Source organism: Eptesicus fuscus, chromosome 9 (genome assembly GCF_027574615.1).
Source record: "Eptesicus fuscus isolate TK198812 chromosome 9, DD_ASM_mEF_20220401, whole genome shotgun sequence".
Taxonomy (NCBI): domain Eukaryota; kingdom Metazoa; phylum Chordata; class Mammalia; order Chiroptera; family Vespertilionidae; genus Eptesicus; species Eptesicus fuscus.
The window spans coordinates 14,598,060-14,615,269 of record NC_072481.1 but is presented as its reverse complement, the minus strand read 5'-3'; the positions used below and the strand labels follow the sequence as shown (position 1 = coordinate 14,615,269).

Here is a 17,210-nt window from a genome sequence, read left to right as displayed (position 1 = left end):
TGATCACTGTAATATACAGGGGTGGGCAAAAGTAGGTTTATCGTTGTGAGTATGGGACAGTTTATTCTTATATTATAATCATGACCTACATGTCTTTTCTCCGTACAAACAACTGTAAACCTACGTTTGCTAATCACTATTTATAGAAAAAAGAGGGAATATTGGAATTATTCCTTATTTCTCTATCTAGGATAAAACTGCCATTGTGTTAGGATATATTCTTTGTCCTTTCTCCATGGACTATTTTAGTTATTGTATCTGCTTACGCCATAACATACTTCCCACTCGACAGTCATCATGTTTGCCGGGCTGCCCCCCAGTGAATCTGAGGACAGTGGCTGTTGCTCCTTGTCTGTGTGTGTGGAAGGCCCTGCACAGGCCTCGCACACAGTAGGCCCTTAGTGCATGTGGCTGACTGGGTGAGCGAGAAGCTCCCCAGAGGTGGGCGGGGCATCCGATCCGTCCTTGTGACCCCTGGAGTGCTGGGCACAGAGCCTGGCACTTGGCAGGGCCTTAGCGGTGATGACTAGACTCGCTGCAGTCAGACCGCGAACAGAAACAACGGACACAGTAATAGGAACACTGACCATACAAGCTGACATTCAAGGGCCGTTATCCTGGGGGCGGTGGTGAGAGCTTCATGTGATTCTCTCAGGGAGGGACTGTTACTCTCATTTGCAGACAAAGAATCTGCATCTTAGAGAAGCTGAGGGGAGGCGGTAGAGCAGAGGGGTAAGGGCTGTGGGCTGGGAGCAGGGTGCTTGGGTTCAAACCTCAGCTCCACCCCTTCCTGGCCTTTTAACCTCGGCCTTGATGGTATCACCTGCTGGAATGGGGTGTTGTGGGGTGAAATGAATTCGTGTGGAATCAGTGAGAGTACAGCCCGCTTACCCTGGACATTAGTCACTCCCACAATCCCTCAAGGCCATGCCAGTGGACAGGGTGCCAGGCCGCTGGAGTCCGGGGCCTGGCCTGCCAGGGTGAGGCAGCCTCACGCGTCACACGGAAACCCGCGCAGCTCACCCCCCTGCCCACGCGGCATGGTCAGCTTCCTTCCAGGCCCACTGCTGGGCCCCAGGCTCAGATGTGAACAAGGCCCAGGCTGGCCTCAGCCCGGATGCTTTGGACTTAATTCTTGTGCTTAGAGAGAGGAGCGACCCCCTCGCTCTTCCACTTGGGAAGATTTGGGGGCGATTTCTTGAGGACAGGAAATGACAACCTCGTGTTGTTCACCTAGCGGACCAATGGGCACGGCAGCTCGAGTCCCTGACGCGGACACCTGCCTGGGAGCAGACGGCAAGTGAGGCTGCCTCTGATCACGCATTCCCACATTGTGAGGCAGAGGGTCAAGCACGTCCACTCCAGGCTTTGTCTTTTAAGCAACAGAGCCCCATCCGCAGGGCAGCTCAGCAAATTAGCAGCCCCCCCCCACCCCGGCTCTCCTCACAGCGGGTGCCAAGCCCTGGCGGAGGCTGCATCCGAATGCCCTGCCTTCCCTGCGGCTTCAAAAACAAGGTAATGAGGCCCCAGAACACGGGAGAGCCGCGTGTCGAGGCCCAGAGGAAAAGAACTTGCAACTCACGCGGCTTGATAGATGGCAGTGGCCACCATGCACACGAGCATCACGTAGAAGATGGGGTAGTCGAGCTGCAGGTTCCCCTGGATGGACAAGACCAGCATCCCGGCCACGGCCTTCACCGTCACCACCGTCATGGAGCCTGCGGGGGGTGCACAGGCATGTTGGGGCCTCAGGAACATGGAGGGGGTCAGACCCTGACAGTCAGTGTGTAACCCCGAAGGGCTTGGGCAAAGGATGGAGGGAACCCGGGCACGGCCAACCCAGGGATTCACGTGGTGGGAAGACGCTGTTTGTCCCGGAGCGCTGGGACTTCTCCCAGGAGCTGCCTGCTGTCTGTGCTGCTACATCAAAGACGCGAGGAGAGTAAAGGCCTGACAGGTATTTCCAGGCGTCGCTTCCACACCCCTAAACGCAGTGAGTTCAGGTCTCTGTGTCTGGAACCATCTTTGAATGGATAAGTGAACTTCTTTTTTTTCAATATAGAGAATCATTGATTGGCTGCCTCCTGGATGCCCCCTCCTGGGGATCGAGCCCACAACCCGGGCATGTGCCCTGACCAGGAATCGAACCGTGACCTCTGGGTTCATAGGTCGATGCTCAACCACTGAACCACGCCGGCCGGACTAAATGAACTCCTGTTGAGTATCATCCTCATGGCAACCACAAGAGAAACATGTAAGGTGTAAAGAGTTCTTTTTAAAAACAAGTCTTTGGACAGAGGTCCCCCAATGTTTCAGAACCCTACCCCCAATGGGTATGCACATGCTTTTCCAATATACATGTGTTTATGTATTCTACAGTGACAGTCATGCAACCCTGTGCGTGCATATATGTATGTGTATTATGAAACGCTTATACGTGTGTACATTATGAAACATGTGCAGGAAATACCATTTAAAAGGTGGAGATAAAGATAAATTCTAACATGTTCTTCTCCCAGCCCTGGGGGACCCTCTTGCTCACCTCATCACGGAGCCCATTGCTGGTGCAGAAATGACTCCTAAGCTGAACCTGTCAGCGCCCCCGGCGAAAGCAGGAGGTAAAAGAAACCTCCCCCAGCTAGGGTACAAATGGAGCCCCTTATTCTGGCCGAAATGCTCTGGTTTCCTAGCTTCCTCAGCTTCTGCTCATTCTGCCTTCTCCTGCCCATCGCACACGTGGCTTCAGGGCCCCTCGGCTCCACAGACTGGTTTTCAAACATCCGAGCTTTCACCAGGCTGCCCTGGTTAGGGAGACGGGGACAGAGGGGAGGGGCCGACGTGCCTCAGGACCTTCTGGCCTTCCCACTCAGCAGGAGAAAGCGTCTTGGGGCCACGACCTTCCGATCCACGTTCAAAACAAAGTCCTCAAGGGCTGGACCACCGACACACATTACAACACGGATGGACCCCTATGACATCACGCTCGGTGCAAGAAGCCAGTCACAAAAAGCTGCACAGTGTACGATGTCATGTATGTGGTGCACCCAGAAGGCCAAGTCCATAGACAGAAGGCAGGTCAGAGGTCAGCCGGGGCCGGGAGGAGGAGGGAATGGGAGTGACGCTAATGGCTCAGGGCTTCCTTTGGAAAGGTCTGAAGAAGGCTTGAAATGTGGTTACAACAGGTGCATCACTCCGTGAATACTCGAAAAGCCACTGAATCGTGTGCTTTAAACAGGGGAACTTTACGGTATGTGAATGTCTCAATAAAACTGTTTTCAGAAAATCGAATCAGCCAACCCTGTCTTGCGGAGGCACCTCTGTGTGTGTCCCTGGAGCGGGGGCCGCCACGGGAAAGGCAGAAGCGAAACAACGCGTACGGGCACTTGCGCTTGTCTCACTGAGTCGCACCCCTCCCCCTCCCCAGATCTGGGTGTTCTCTGTGCCCATGGTCAGAGGACAGTGCGGCTTCCACAGGGAGAGTGACGGGGAGGAGCAGCAGGGTTTCCCCACCCCCTCCTCCTTCCCCAGGAAGCACAGGCATTTATCAAAGCTCCGGTTAGTAGCCAAACACTATGCGGGTTAGCGCCTTGCCCCAAGCTGACGTAGGAACCGCTTCCCCCATGGCACCCGGCCCTCTGAAGCAGCGGTCAGCAAACTCATCAGTCAACAGAGCCAAACATCAACAGTACAACGACTGACATTTCTTTTGAGAGCCAAGTTTTTTAAACTTGAACTTCTTCTAATGCCACTTTTTCAAAATAGACTCCCCCAGGCCGTGGTGTTTTGTGGAAGAGCCACACTCAAGGGGCCAAAGAGCCGCATGTGGCTCGCGAGCCGCGGTTTGCCGACCACGGCTCTAAAGGAAAGGGAAAAAAGAGCAACATCAGGTCTTGCCTTTGAACCCAGAAGTACTTCCTAAGCTCTGAGTGGTTGCACGCGGACCCTTCAGGACTCAATGGCTGAAACCTGCCCCACCTCTGACCTCTCTGCAGTAACCTCCCAACGCGTTTCTTCTGACACGGTTGTAATGAACCCCGTTCTTAATTAACAGGAAAGGGGCAAAGGGAGGCCAAACACTGTAGGCCCTCACTTGTGCAGCGTCGCCAGAAGCTGCAGGTGAACACTCCCCAGGCCCATTCCCCGCAGACCACGGGGAGAAGGGCCTGGACAGGGCGAGAACGGACGCGTGCCCAGGAAAGTCTGGGTGAGATAGGGAAGGGGCTGGTCTGTCAGTCACACCCGGGAACAGGTCACTGGCCAGAGGAGGCGTGGCCACAAGTGTGGGAAGATCTGAGATACTTAAGCTCCTAAACAAAGGAGTTTGCACTCTTGTGCACTTGACTCCCGGGCTGCGGGGGTCTCCCGCTCCTGCATTCGCCCACAAGGTCACAGCCACGTGGAGCCCACACAACGGGACTGATGGACGGCAACCAGCCTGATGCTGAACTGGACCCAGCTCCGAAGGGAAGCTCTGGACTCTGGCTCTGCGTCCAGCTCAGCTGAACCCCAGCTGCACAGCGTCCAGGACCGGATGAAGGGAAGTGGGGCTTTAGAAACCGAGGGATGCAATTCCACGCAGACAAAGCTCTCTGCCACATCTCATCCTCCCGGGGGGGGGGGGGGGGGGGGGGGACTCCAGAAATGCTCATTCCAGCGGTACCCCCAGAACCCCACTCCCACTGGCAACAGAGAAAGACCATCCACACATTTCTCCTATAACATGCAGCTGTCACCCCCAAATGATTTGTCCCCTTGTTGACTGCCATTTCCTCCTCAGGATGGAGGCACCCAGGGTTGGTCTGTCCTGTGCGGCACTGTAGCCAGTTCCCAGCACCATCCCGGCACTTAGGAGCCCCCGCATCTGAACAAGAACGCGGAACGCAGCCAGCAATGTGACGGAACCACACACGGGAACTGCCTCCAGCCAGCAGGGACCTCCTGGTGCTCCTCGGGGATGGCAAAACTCTGCCCGGACCCCCACTTACCGAGCAATGCCACCAAGAGAAGAATCACGACGATGTTGGTGACATTCTTCTCCTTGTAGAAGTACAGCAGCAAGCAGAACAGAATGATCTCCACCAGCTACGGGAAGCAGCAAGAGGGGGTCAGCGGGGGCCGCGGGGACAGGCAAGGCCAGGAGGCCCTGGTGGGCTGGGCTGGGGGTTATGCTGCTGACTTCAGGAGTCACAGACCCTCAGAGTCGAAAGGGCATTGGAACACCCAGCATCCCCCGAACTGCTGACAGGATCCTGCGGGGAAGGCGGGAACGCTGAGTGGATCTCTCGAATCCCTGGACAATACTGAGGAGTTTGCTTCATGGCTGAGCTTGGAGGGGGAGGGGCTGGCCCCACAGCCTCCCTGTCTTGGATGGGCAAGAGTCATTAGGCTAAGGTGGTCTCTGCCCACTTTGCTGCTACATGGGTAACCCCACTAAACTGGGGGTCGGGTCAAAGCGGGAGATGCTTGCTCACAGAGAAGAGCTCTCAGGTGTAGATTTGCCTTTGTCTAATAGTAAAGGTCTATTAAATGCCAGTCATTTTATAGTAAATAAACTCTGATAGGAGGTTGGGGTAGGCAAATGGAGCCGAGCCATTGTCGGATTTTTCCGCTTTCGTTTGGCTGGGTGCCGGGCTGGCTTTGCTTCTTGGGGAAGTATTGCCCAATGTCTGAGCCTTTGAGGAGCAGAAAGGACAAGTTGTTGATCCAAGATGGGGGGACTTGTCAAGCTTTAGATTTGCCTTTGTCTAATAGTAAGAGTCTACTTAATGAACACATCAGTAAGCCAGATACCATTCTAACCATTTTATTTATACTCAAGTAATTAAATTGACTATGAAGTAGAATTATGGTACGGTCCCAACCCCAAGCTTGTAAATGGCAGAGCCAGGATTTGAACCTGGACAGTCTAGCTCACAGTCTGGCTCCAGGGCCCATGTGCTATATACCGCTAGGCTACACTGCCTGAGGCCAGGAGGCCACAATGTCTGGCATTTAGTAGACTCTTACTACTAGACAAAGGCAAATCTAAAGCTTGACAAGTCCCCCCATCTTGGATCAACAACTTGTCCTTTCTGCTCCTCAAAGGCTCAGACATTGGGCAATACTTCCCCAAGAAGCAAAGCCAGCCCGGCACCCAGCCAAACGAAAGCGGAAAAATCCGACAACGGCTCGGCTCCATTTGCCTACCCCAACCTCCTATCGGAGTTTATTTATTATAAAAGCCGATGCAGAAACATTAATGGGCATTCTGAAGAGAAAATTTTAGAAAATTCCTCATAATGAGAGGCCGCAAAACACAGCTGTTTTCATTTTCCTGTTTCTTCCTGTTTTTGCCACAGTGAATACATATTTTACCTACTTGTCATCACAGTCAACGCACCATTTTGTATGGGGCTGCTTTTGGTTACCATCAACAATTCCCATGTTTCATGAAGTTGTCATAATTAGCTATAATGGCTGCAGAACAGCCCATCCAGCAGATGGAGAGCGAGTTAGCATTCCCAGCCATTGTGCGTGCCTGCAGGGGGGCCAGTGTTTCGGCCATTCTTCCCGAAGCCTAAATGCAAGCTGGAACGGCACGTGGCGTTCCCTCGTGAGATGGCTGTGCATGAGTGGGTGCCTCTGCATAGACCAGGAGCTCTGTGGGCGTGTCTCACTTACTGCTTTTTAATCCACAGTGTCTGGCACCTAACAGACTCAGAAATATTGATTGATCTGATTTGGCCGCGTCTCCCTAGCTGGCAGCGCTGTCTCGGTCACAAGGAAAGAAGACCAGCTGAGCCGTCCCTGAGCATCGGCCACGGGCTGGGCGGTTTCCTCGTGTGCCTCTCCCAACAGCCAGCCCAGGGCCAGTGACTCCGCCAGCTCAGAGAAGGAGACAGGGCTTCCGGTTAAGGGACTTGGCCAAGGTCACACAGCGCATAATGGATTCGAGCCTGTGCTGAGGGTAAACCTTTTCCTCAACAGGTGGGTCTTTGGCTCTGTCCTGCAGGTGACTGCTGGGGCTGGCCTGCAGGGAGAGGACACAGCCCCCATCTTGGGGAAATCTTTCTTCTGTCCTGTGGGAAAGCTGAGGAAAAGGGATACTGAGGCCTCCGGAGCGGTCCCAGGCTGCCCACGTCAGGGGGGCACAGTCAACACTGGCGTTGGCAGCCACAGTGAAGGACGGTGGCACCTGAGGCCAGGCGGGCCTGGCTTTGAGTCCAGCTCTGCTCTCATGGGACTCAGCAAGTCAGCTACCCTCCCTGAGCTCCGGTTTTCTCACCCAGAAAATGGAGAGGAAAACGCGTACTTTACAGGGCTGTGGAGAGAACCTGAGATGATACCCGGTGCCAGGCCTGGGGCAGGAACACACCAGCAGCTTTGGCAGACACCTTGAATGCCTTCCTTGATTAGTTTATTTGGGACGTAACTGGGCCGAGAGAGGACTGAGCTCTGGCTGGGCGTTCAGGGGACAAAGTTTCCAGTGTCTACCGTGTTTCTATCAGCTTCTACCAGCTGCGTGATACTGGGCAAAAATAGGTACATACATGTTATAATTGTTAAAATTTTAACTTTTCTTCTTACCATAAAAGTGTGAAATGCTCCCTGTAGAAATTTTGGGTGATACATAAAGATGAAGACAAAATGAAACTCAGTCATAGTTCTATATCCTCAAGACAACTACTGATGGAACTTGTTTTTGCATCTAGTCTTTTATAGATACACTAGAGGCCCAGTGCACGGATTCATGCACCGGTGGGGTCCCTCAGCCTGGCCTGCAGGGATTGGGCTGAAACCGGCTCTCCAATATCCCCCAAGGGGTCCCAGATTGCAAGAGGGTGGTTCTCGGGTGACGCACCCCAGAATCAGGCTCCCTCCTCTCTGGTTCCAGGTGTGTCCCCCGAGAAACACAGCTGCCAAGTCACCGCAGCTTGGCAGCTCCTGCATTGAGCGTCTGCCCCCTTGGTGGTCAGTGCATGTCATAGCTACGGTCAGAAGGTTGAACGATAGGGCAGTCACGTAGGCTTTTATATATATATAGATTATAAGGTGTGCATACCCACAAATACCTCTGAAAAATAAAGTCACCACACGCCATACGCAGTTTTAGACATTCCCCAGGACCTCAGTGAAGAAAGCATCTCCCCGTGAACTGTGTTCCCTCTTCAGTGCTGTGAAATACGTCACGATTCACACGAACGCCCTGTTGCTGGGTACTCAGGCTTCTGGTTTCTAAGGCGCGACCCCCCCTCCCAATGTTTCAGGTGGAAGGACCAGGCTTCTCTTACCATGTACAAGAGGAAAGGCCAGCTCACGAGGTGCCTGGTGATGTTCTCGCCCGTCATCTTCTCGTGGCTGTTGGGTGCGAATGTCACCAGCAGGTAGGTGCCCACAATGGCCAAGCCGCAGCCGACAAAGGACAGGACGTAGCGCCCTGCGGGGAAGGGGAGGCTGTCAAGGGCTCACAGCAGCACAGGCCCCGGCCAGGGTGTGCCTCTGCGGCAGCACGGCTGACCTGGTACAGTTCATATTGTTGGGTTTTCTTCATTTAAAAAACAGATTATCTTATGTTATTTTTTTAATGAGGTGTAGCATGCGTACAAAAAAGTGCTTGATGGGGCTGGCTGGTGTGGCTCAGTGGACAGAGCATCGACCTGTGTACCGAAGGATCGCAGGTTTGATCCCTGGCCCCAGGTCAGGGCTCGTGCAGGAGGCAACCAATCGATGTATCTCTCCCGCATTGATGTTTCTCTCTCTCTCTCTCTCCCTCGCCCCTCACTTCCTTCCACTCTGTCAATGGAAAAAACATTCTCTGTGAGGATGAACCCCCAAAAATGCTCAATGAATTCTTACAACGTGAGCACACCCATATAACCAGCACCCAGATCCAAAAGGGAACATTCACATCCTCACTTGTGCCCCCTCCCAATCACTGGACCCCACCCCCAGGGTAACACTTTGACTTCTACCAGCACGGAGAGTGCCTGGTTTGTTCTCTACATAAATGGGTTCATACGGTGTATTCTCTGGTGTCTGTGCTCACACAAGATGGTGCCTGTGAGCTTCATCTGTATTGTATGTGTAGCGGTCCTTCCTTCGATCTCCGGCCCACTGTGTGAACAGGACACAGTGTGTCCATTCTACTGGTGATGGGCATTTAAGGTGCCACCATCATGTCACTCCTGAACCCCTTAGCACAGCTTATAAGGCCGGACATCATCCAGTCCTCCACGTCTCCTGCTCTCATGTCCTCCTTCCCACTTTACTCATCACTCTCCATCACTGGCCTCAGCGATACTGGACACACCAAGCTTTCTCCTACCTCAGGGCCTTTGCACCTGCTGTTCCCTCTACACGGAACACTCTGCTCACAAACTTGGCATAGTAGTCTCCTTAGTATCACTTAGGTTTGGGCTGAAAATTCTCCTCTTCAGAGAATCTAACCCTGACCAGTGTAGGTAACGTATTCCCATGTTCCCAGGGCCTACCGAGAAGCATTCTATTTTCTCTGAAGCACTCACTGAGATTTAGAATTATTTTGTTTATTTAGTTGTTCACTTGTATATTGTATGCCCTCCCACCAACACACACACACACACACACACACACACACACACACACACACACACACACACGACTGTAATCTCCATTACCACAGGAACCCTGTCTGTCCTACTGCTGTATCCCTGGCCCCTGCAACAGAGTGTGGCACTTAGTAGGTATCTTAGGGGAACACTGGAGACCTCCACTGGACAGACCTCCACTGGAGAGTGGAATATAGACCCACACCGGGGAGCAGGAACAAACGGCCTATAAAACTGAGAGCTGGCTTTATCATGAGGAAAGGCACAAACACAAAATGAAGAACAGGGGCTCAAACCAGCGCACTTACTCAGGAAGTCTTTAGGTTTCCACTTTTCTTTGATGAATATGATTCCTATGATGGCGCTCGCTAGGACAAACAAACACACAGGAAGCACAGGGAAAAGAGAATTGAGGTGCCATCAGTCAGTCTCAAGGAGTCCCTTCGCCCATGCCCTTGGGGTTGGCTCATCTGCGTTGGAGCCCGGTACTTCCTGTCCTCCCACTCATGCTCCCAAGAGCTCAGCCCCTTCTGGTTTCCCTGTTATCCCCTCTCGGGAAGGGAGGCTCCTCTCGGGGCCTTCCTGAGGATTTCCTACACGCCCAGGAGCACTGTGGGTTGAGTACTTGCTGGGCGACAGGCAACGGACTGAAGTTATTTCTGGTATGTCCACCCTGTGAGGTGGGTGCTGCTGTTATTCCCATTTGAAAATCGAGGACACTGAGGCTAAGAGAGGTGAAGACCCACTCAAGATCACGCAGCTGGTAGGCGCAGGCTGGCCTCGAACCCAGGACCACGGAAGGCCAGGGCTCCAGCTCCTCGTACTGCAGTGTCTATCCTGACGTTTCCACCTGGATCTTGTTTCTCCCTGACCTGCCGCACTGCAGATGCACCCCAACTTCTGTGACTGCCCTAAAGGGTGGGTCTCAGGTCCCTAGTCTATGCCGTTTTTCCACATGTGGGGGGTGGGGAGTCCCATAGACAGGCCCTTCTGTCTCTTGCCCCATTGCCTGCATTTCTCAACTGAGTGGGGCCAAATATCAAAAGAATTTATACACTGAGGTTTTGTTCTTTTCCTTCCTTTTCTGTCCCAGACCATGTGAGGCTGTAATTCTGGAGAAGTGTTCTGCTCTGTAAACCCAAATGTTTTCTGGGAGACTGGCCCAAAGTCTAGTTGGGAGATGAGAAGTAAGTTCGTTTGGCTGTACACCTAAGCTGCATGCTCTAATTGAGCTTTTATTCGTACTAAAGCATAACTTCTGATCCGTTTCTGACTTCTGTGTTTATTTCCCACTGTTTTAGAACGCAGTGAAGGAAAGAGGGTGCTGGATCCGGCTTGCACCAGCTGCGGTCGCTAAATATTCAGGAAACCACGGGTAGCTTGAAAACAGCCGCAGTGGGCATGCTTACACCGTGTAAATCAGAAACACGACGCATAGGTCTTCCTTGGCTCCCTCCCACTGTTCTGTCCCTTCCATCCTTCCCTCCTTCCTCCTACCTCTTCCTCCTCTTCGTTCACTCTCCCTCTCAGCTGGTTTATCAGCACACCACTGAAAATACCCCCTTCTCCTAGTACTGGGGGCAAATCAATGAGATAATATGTGTAAATCATCTGTCACATGGCAAATGCTCAAAAACTGGACTATAATTATCATTAAAGTACTTGGAACAGTGACTCATAAGTACTGAGTATCTGTAAATGGTGGTTATTGTTATTTTTAAAATCATTTCTCACTGGGTGGCTTGAGAAGCTGTAAGAACCTCTTCATTTCCAGTGGCTGATACCTGAAGGCCCATCATTATAATTCAGCCCCTTGTTTTGAAGAATTTGATTATCTCATCTTTATTAAAATTCAAAGACTAATATCTAATGCATCTGATCCCTCAGCCACACACTCCTCACTGTGAATGAAGTTCTGAAAGCCCTTTGGCAAGATCAGCCATGGGCAGAGGACAAATCTAAATAACGGCAGGGGCTGGGCAGCCACACAGATGTAGGAAGTGGGTTAGCCGCAAGACAATAGGAGAAGTTTCGGACTATGGCCCACGACCTGTCTCAACTAAAGGCATTCAAACTCTATTTTTAAAAGATACTATGTGTTGGGTGGCCAGTGTACCAACCCTGGTCAAGAAAATGAGGGTCTTATAGGATCAGTGAAAGCAAACAGGTTTCCACTCCTTTGCCAGCTCCTGCTAATTGGCAGTGGCTGCCTGAATCTGAGAATTCTGAGGACCCCTCGAGGCTCACCAGGAAGGAATGCCATGATTGATGCATGATGTCTGTACTCTATAAGGGCTTAGATTATCTTGACGGTGTTAGGATGAATAGGTTAAGGTGTATCTTCCTTCTGTAGTGGAAATAAAAAGCAGTTCTAGGGGGACATCTATAATACTGTCAACAACTTAAAAAAAAAAAGCAATTCTGATAAACTTTCTAAATTGCCGGAAGCCAATTCCAGCATGTCAGCAGGGCTGAATCATCTGGGAAGGCTAAAAAGCATCTCCCCCAAACCTGAGTAGGATTATTGTTTGCTGCCAGACAGCTCAGGGCATCTTAAATCTGCATATTATTGCCTCCTGTTGGCCAAACACCTGAACAGCTGTAGGCTATTCCCCAAACTGACCCCTACCCTTTGAAGTGTATTATCTCCACCTTGCCTTAGGACAAATTGTGTTAATAAATAGCACGGGATCCTGAGTCAAGGGGTAGTCTTTTAGCTCCTTTAGCTGGAAGCTCCTCTGACCCCCAATGCCTTTCAAAATTATCTTTCATCCTTGGACTCCTTATTGAATCTACGCATCAGCTCCTTTCTCCAGATTGCAGCACCCCTTGTTAATGCTGGGACAAGAACCCCGGCACTAAATCTTAACAGATTCTGGAGCCAGACAGTCTAGTGCATATACCAGCCCTGTTCCTCACGAACTGTATGATTTGGGGGAAGTAACCTCACCATTCTGTGCTTCGGTTTCCTCATCTGTAAAATGGGGATAATAACAGTATCTCCCTCCAAAGGCTGCCAAGAGGGTTAGAAGAATTAATATCCATAAAGGAGGGCAGGGCTCGGTGTGTATGAAGCCCTTTGTAAGTGCTGGCTGTTTTTATCCAAGTAAAAGCTGGTATGCTTAACGGGTATCATTGATCCTGGTGGTCACACAAGCAATTGAGTCCCAGGGAGGGATGGGGGAGGCTGGTCTTACCTATCACGGAGACTGCGCTGAGGGGCACGATCAGGGAGAGAGGAGCGAAGGCGTAGGAGGCAAACACGCCCAGCTCGCCCAGCAGCATCAGGAACAGGCCCAGCCACCATGTCTTGGTCTTGAAATAGGCCCGGGGGTCCTTGGTGCCTGCCAGCCGGATGTGGCAGTACTTCTAGAACAGTAAGTACAGCAGTAGCGATCTAAGTGCTAAATTGTTATTCAAAGACAGTAGTTTCCAAACTGCCTGGGGAGCCTGAACAATTCAATGCACGAGCCTCATCCTCAGAGGAGGAGTGGGTGAAGCCTGGGAGTGTGTTTCTAACACATCACAGCGCGTCCAGTCTGGGGCAGGAGCCACGGTTTAGCCTGGCCTCAGGCTGACCTTTTCCCTCTGGAGGCAATGCCCGAGGGTCCCCATGTCCAGGCAGCTGGATGGATGAGAGAGTGAGAGCTGCACTCTCTTCTGAAGGAGGGTGGGCAGCTCTGCTGGGCAGCCCTGTGGGTAGCAGCGGACCCTGCCTTCCCTCGGGCGGGTACTTGGGCCACGGAAGGCCAGTATCCTTTGTTCTGGAAATGTGAACTTGGGGCGCAGAAACTGAGGCAGAAACTCGGGAAAGAGATTCTGGAAAGACCCACAGGGTATCGTCCCAGGTCCATCCTAGGGACGGAGTGGGCAACGTCCCACAGAGTGGAGGCAGCTGGGCCTGCACCAGACACCCTGGCTTATCGGCTGTATCTCTGCCCCAGCCAGTGCTGGTGACTAAAACTTACCTGGAGGTTAAGTGCAATGCTGACCACAAGGTGCCCGAAAATTGCCAAAAGGGCGCCGATCAAGTTTTCCTGCAAGGGAAGTTCACAGAAACAGGCATAAGTTGGGGCGAAGCTAAGGAGCCCCGGGACCCATTTCCCAACTGTTTGAACAGGTTCTCAACACTTCTAGATAAAACCCAAAACTTGGAGCAGAACTGAGAGTAAACGCCCATTCTAGCAATCAGTAATATTTGTCTTGATTATTGAAAGAACAGTCCCATTCTTCTCACTCAAATATTCATTCCTAGAGCGATGTTATTTTTTACTTAATAGTTGCTATAAAACATTATGTTGCATTAATCAATTGTGTCCATTAAAAAAAACTTCCAGATTTTTATACCAAAGGGACTTTTCAAAAATGAAATTTGATTACACACTCTACATTCTTTCTTGTATAGAAGTATGATAGGTGTTCGTAAAACGTTTAAGTGTTAAAAGATAGACACAAATTTGTGACAAAATTCTGTGGGGAAAACAGAAGAAAAATACACGTTCAAGGAGAAAAAGGAATGTTATAAAATTTCCAGCTGTTAAAGAGGAGCCTTCAGAAGGCCGACAGTCAGTGTAAAGTGGTCTTTGTATTCCCTAGGCTTCAGTTAAGTGCACAAGAGGTATTTTTTGGTTTTTCTAAAAAATATGTTTTTATCGATTTCAGAGAGAGGAAGGGAGAAGAAGAGAGAGATAGACACATCAATGATGAGAATCATCCATCGGCCACCTCCTGCACGCCCCCTACTGGGGATCGAGCCTGCAACCCAGGCAAGTGTCCTGACCAGAAAGTGAACCATAACTTCCCAGTTCATGCATGGGTCGATGCTCAACCACTGAGCCACACCAGCCAGGCTTGTTTTTTATTTTATTTTTTAAATATATTTTTTATTGATTTTAGAGAGGAAAGGAGAGAGAGAGAGAGAGAGAGACATCAATGATGAGAGAGAATCACTGATCAATTGCCTCCTGCATGCTCCCTACTGGGGATCGAGCCTACACCCCGGGCATGTGCCCTTGACTGGAATAGAACCTGGGACCCTTCAGTCCACAGGCCAATGCTCTATCCACTGAGCCAAATCAGCTAAGGCTGTTTTTTAAATCAGTATATAGATGTGCCAGGAATGACACCCTTCGCAAATATTTAAGTTTCTAATGGAAAGTTTTAAGTTTTATTTATTTACTAGAGGCCCAATGCACAAAATTCGTGCCAGGGGCTTGGCTCTCGCAGGCCCGGCTTCGTCCGGAAGGATGTCCAGAAGGTCGTTCAGCTGTCTGGTCTAATTAGCATAATACGCTTTTATTATTATAATAGATTTATTTTAAATATATTTTTATTGATTTCAGAAAGGAAGGGAGAGGAAGAGAGATAGAAACATCAATGATGAGAGAGAAATCATTGATTGGCTGCCTCCTGCATGCCCCCTACTGGGGATTGAGCCCTTGACCAGAATCGAACCTGGGACTCTTCAGTCTGCAGGCTTGACGCTCTATCCACTGAGCCAAGCCAGCCAGGGTGAAAGTTTTAAGTTTTAGATGCCAACTTGAGACAGTATAGGGACTTGCGCTCAGCAGTGAAAAATGTACCTGGTGGCCAGAAAGCCAAGTTAAGGCCAGGTGGCCAGAAGGAACATATGATGATCACGAGAATGTCACCACTCTCCACTCCCTGCTTTTAAAACATGCAAAATTTTATCTCCCTTCTGACCGCTTGCTTCTCCTATCCTGCCGTGGAAAATCCACAAGCCCCCCTTTTCTAAAAGCCCATGTCTTCGTGCAAGCCTGCTTTGTCCCCAGCTTTTAAAAAGCCAAGCAGAGCCAGCCCCGAGCCAGCTCAGAGGGCCTGCCTTTCCTCTGTGCTGCCTGCCTTGTGCTCAGGAAAATGCTTAATAAAATCTGTCTGGAAATTTCTCTGGAGTCTCCTCTCTATTTCCATCTTGAGGAATCCAAGAACCCCGATGCCAGTAACCAACTAAAAGAATGTGTGAGGAGCCCTAGCCGGTTTGGCTCAGTGGATAGAGCGTCGGCCTGTGGACTGAAGGGTCCCAGGTTCAATTCTGGCCAAGGGCACATGCCTGGGTTGCGGGCTTGATCCCCAGTAGGGGGCGTGCAGGAGGCAGCCAATCAATGATCCTCTCATCACTGATGTTTCTCTCTCTCTCTCTCCCTCTCCCTTCCTCTCTGAGGAAATAACACAGTGCTTCTTTGGAAGGTCCAGTTTGAGGACCTCAAAGGAAGCCCTTCGTTAAGTGTGGCTCTTAAAGATACAAAGCAAAGACCTCAACCTCCTGGGGGTCAAATAAACACCTGGTGGCCAAGCATGTGATCCGCCCAGTAATTTGGCTTACCGGTGCTAATGAGGAGGAGGAATTGTTAAAAAGGGCTAACTAGCAGATTCTACAGGAACTGCCTTGGTCAGAGAGGAGACGAAAGGACTCTGGTTCCAGCTCCAGCACCTCGGAGCTGCTTGGTCACCTTTATGGGGGACGAAGGAGAGCTGGACACAGCCTCCGGGACTTGGGCAAAAACCAGAGACCCGAGCGAGGGCTGTTCAGAGGACGCTGCCGGGGTCAGGTGGCCAGGTGAGACTGGCTTGCTTCAGCCTGGGTGCCCTTCTCCCTGGGGAATAACGGTGCCCCGCGGGGTTGGTGCATGAACTTCCTCAGATAAACTGAAGAAAGCCCTTAGCATTAGGGTGAACCATATGAAACTGCCAATATTCAACTGCCTTTGACCTGCCAAAGCGGCAGTTTCATCTGGTTCATTCACCCTGTAACCGGTAGCTGCTCTATCACTCTACCCAGAGAGACCACGCTGTCCGCGCTGATGCCTCGGAGCGCCAGGCAGCCTGAGCACGTGGTGTTGACAACTCGCCGAGTGGAAGGGAAGAGACGAGGGGGGCTGCTGCCTGGCCACACAGACAAGCCAAAACGATTGCAGGGAGCGGGGAGGGGGCGAAACCTAGAAATGCAAACTGTGAACCTCCCGAGGGTAAACCAATCGAAGCGGCAAAAACATGGCTAAAGGGTGACTATGATCATAAAGGCGGAGGTCTATGGAGCATTTACACATCTGGGCATGGCGCTAGGCCTGTCTAGGCACCCCCTCCTCTGGGCCACAAACAGCCCTCTGACGTGGGTTCTACAGGAGTCCTGTGTTCAGCACAGTAAGTGGAAAGGAGTTTACCGATGAGCACAGGAAGGCTCAGGGACGTAAACTAACGTGCTCAAGGTGAGGACGGAGGGTTTGTAGCGGAAGATCTGACTTCCGGTTTCCTGGGGATAATGACCCCTCCAGACCGAGGCTTCAAAATAAATTAGGAAGAAAATAACCCCGCCTTGTAAGTGCCACCTTCCCGCTAATGACACGGCAGCTGAGGTTTCTTTAAAAAGCCGTGTCTGTAAGCATATTAATCTCCACGAATAATAACCGGTTGCAGGCATGTTAGTAACAGCGCAACGTACCTAAATGCCCTGTCATCCAAGCGGTTCAAAGGGCTTCATCCACACTAATTATGCCCCAAACCCTTGTGAAGTGGTGACTGGTGCAATTTTATGAGAATTTAAAGTCACGCAAAGAGGTGGCCTTGGGCCCAGGGGTTAACAGTTTGAACGCACACCCATTAGCCGCCCTCCAGTGTCTGGCCAAG

The 17,210-nt window shown here is 51.2% G+C and overlaps 1 protein-coding gene across 4 annotated transcripts in view; it reads right to left on the bottom strand.

The window, feature by feature from the left end:
• NIPAL3 (NIPA like domain containing 3) overlaps window positions 1–17,210 on the bottom strand; it is a 39,736-nt gene that overhangs the window by 12,656 nt on the left and 9,870 nt on the right. For 3 of the 4 annotated variants that reach the window (XM_054721005.1, XM_054721006.1, XM_054721004.1), the window contains exons 3-8: window positions 13,535–13,603; window positions 12,764–12,935; window positions 9,875–9,934; window positions 8,271–8,416; window positions 4,986–5,082; window positions 1,583–1,718 (exon numbers count right to left, since the gene is read on the bottom strand). In XM_054721005.1, the coding sequence (XP_054576980.1) occupies window positions 1,583–1,718; window positions 4,986–5,082; window positions 8,271–8,416; window positions 9,875–9,934; window positions 12,764–12,935; window positions 13,535–13,603 (680 nt within the window). The remainder of the gene's footprint in view (window positions 1–1,582; window positions 1,719–4,985; window positions 5,083–8,270; window positions 8,417–9,874; window positions 9,935–12,763; window positions 12,936–13,534; window positions 13,604–17,210) is intronic. The other variant, XM_054721007.1, reaches the window with a different exon arrangement.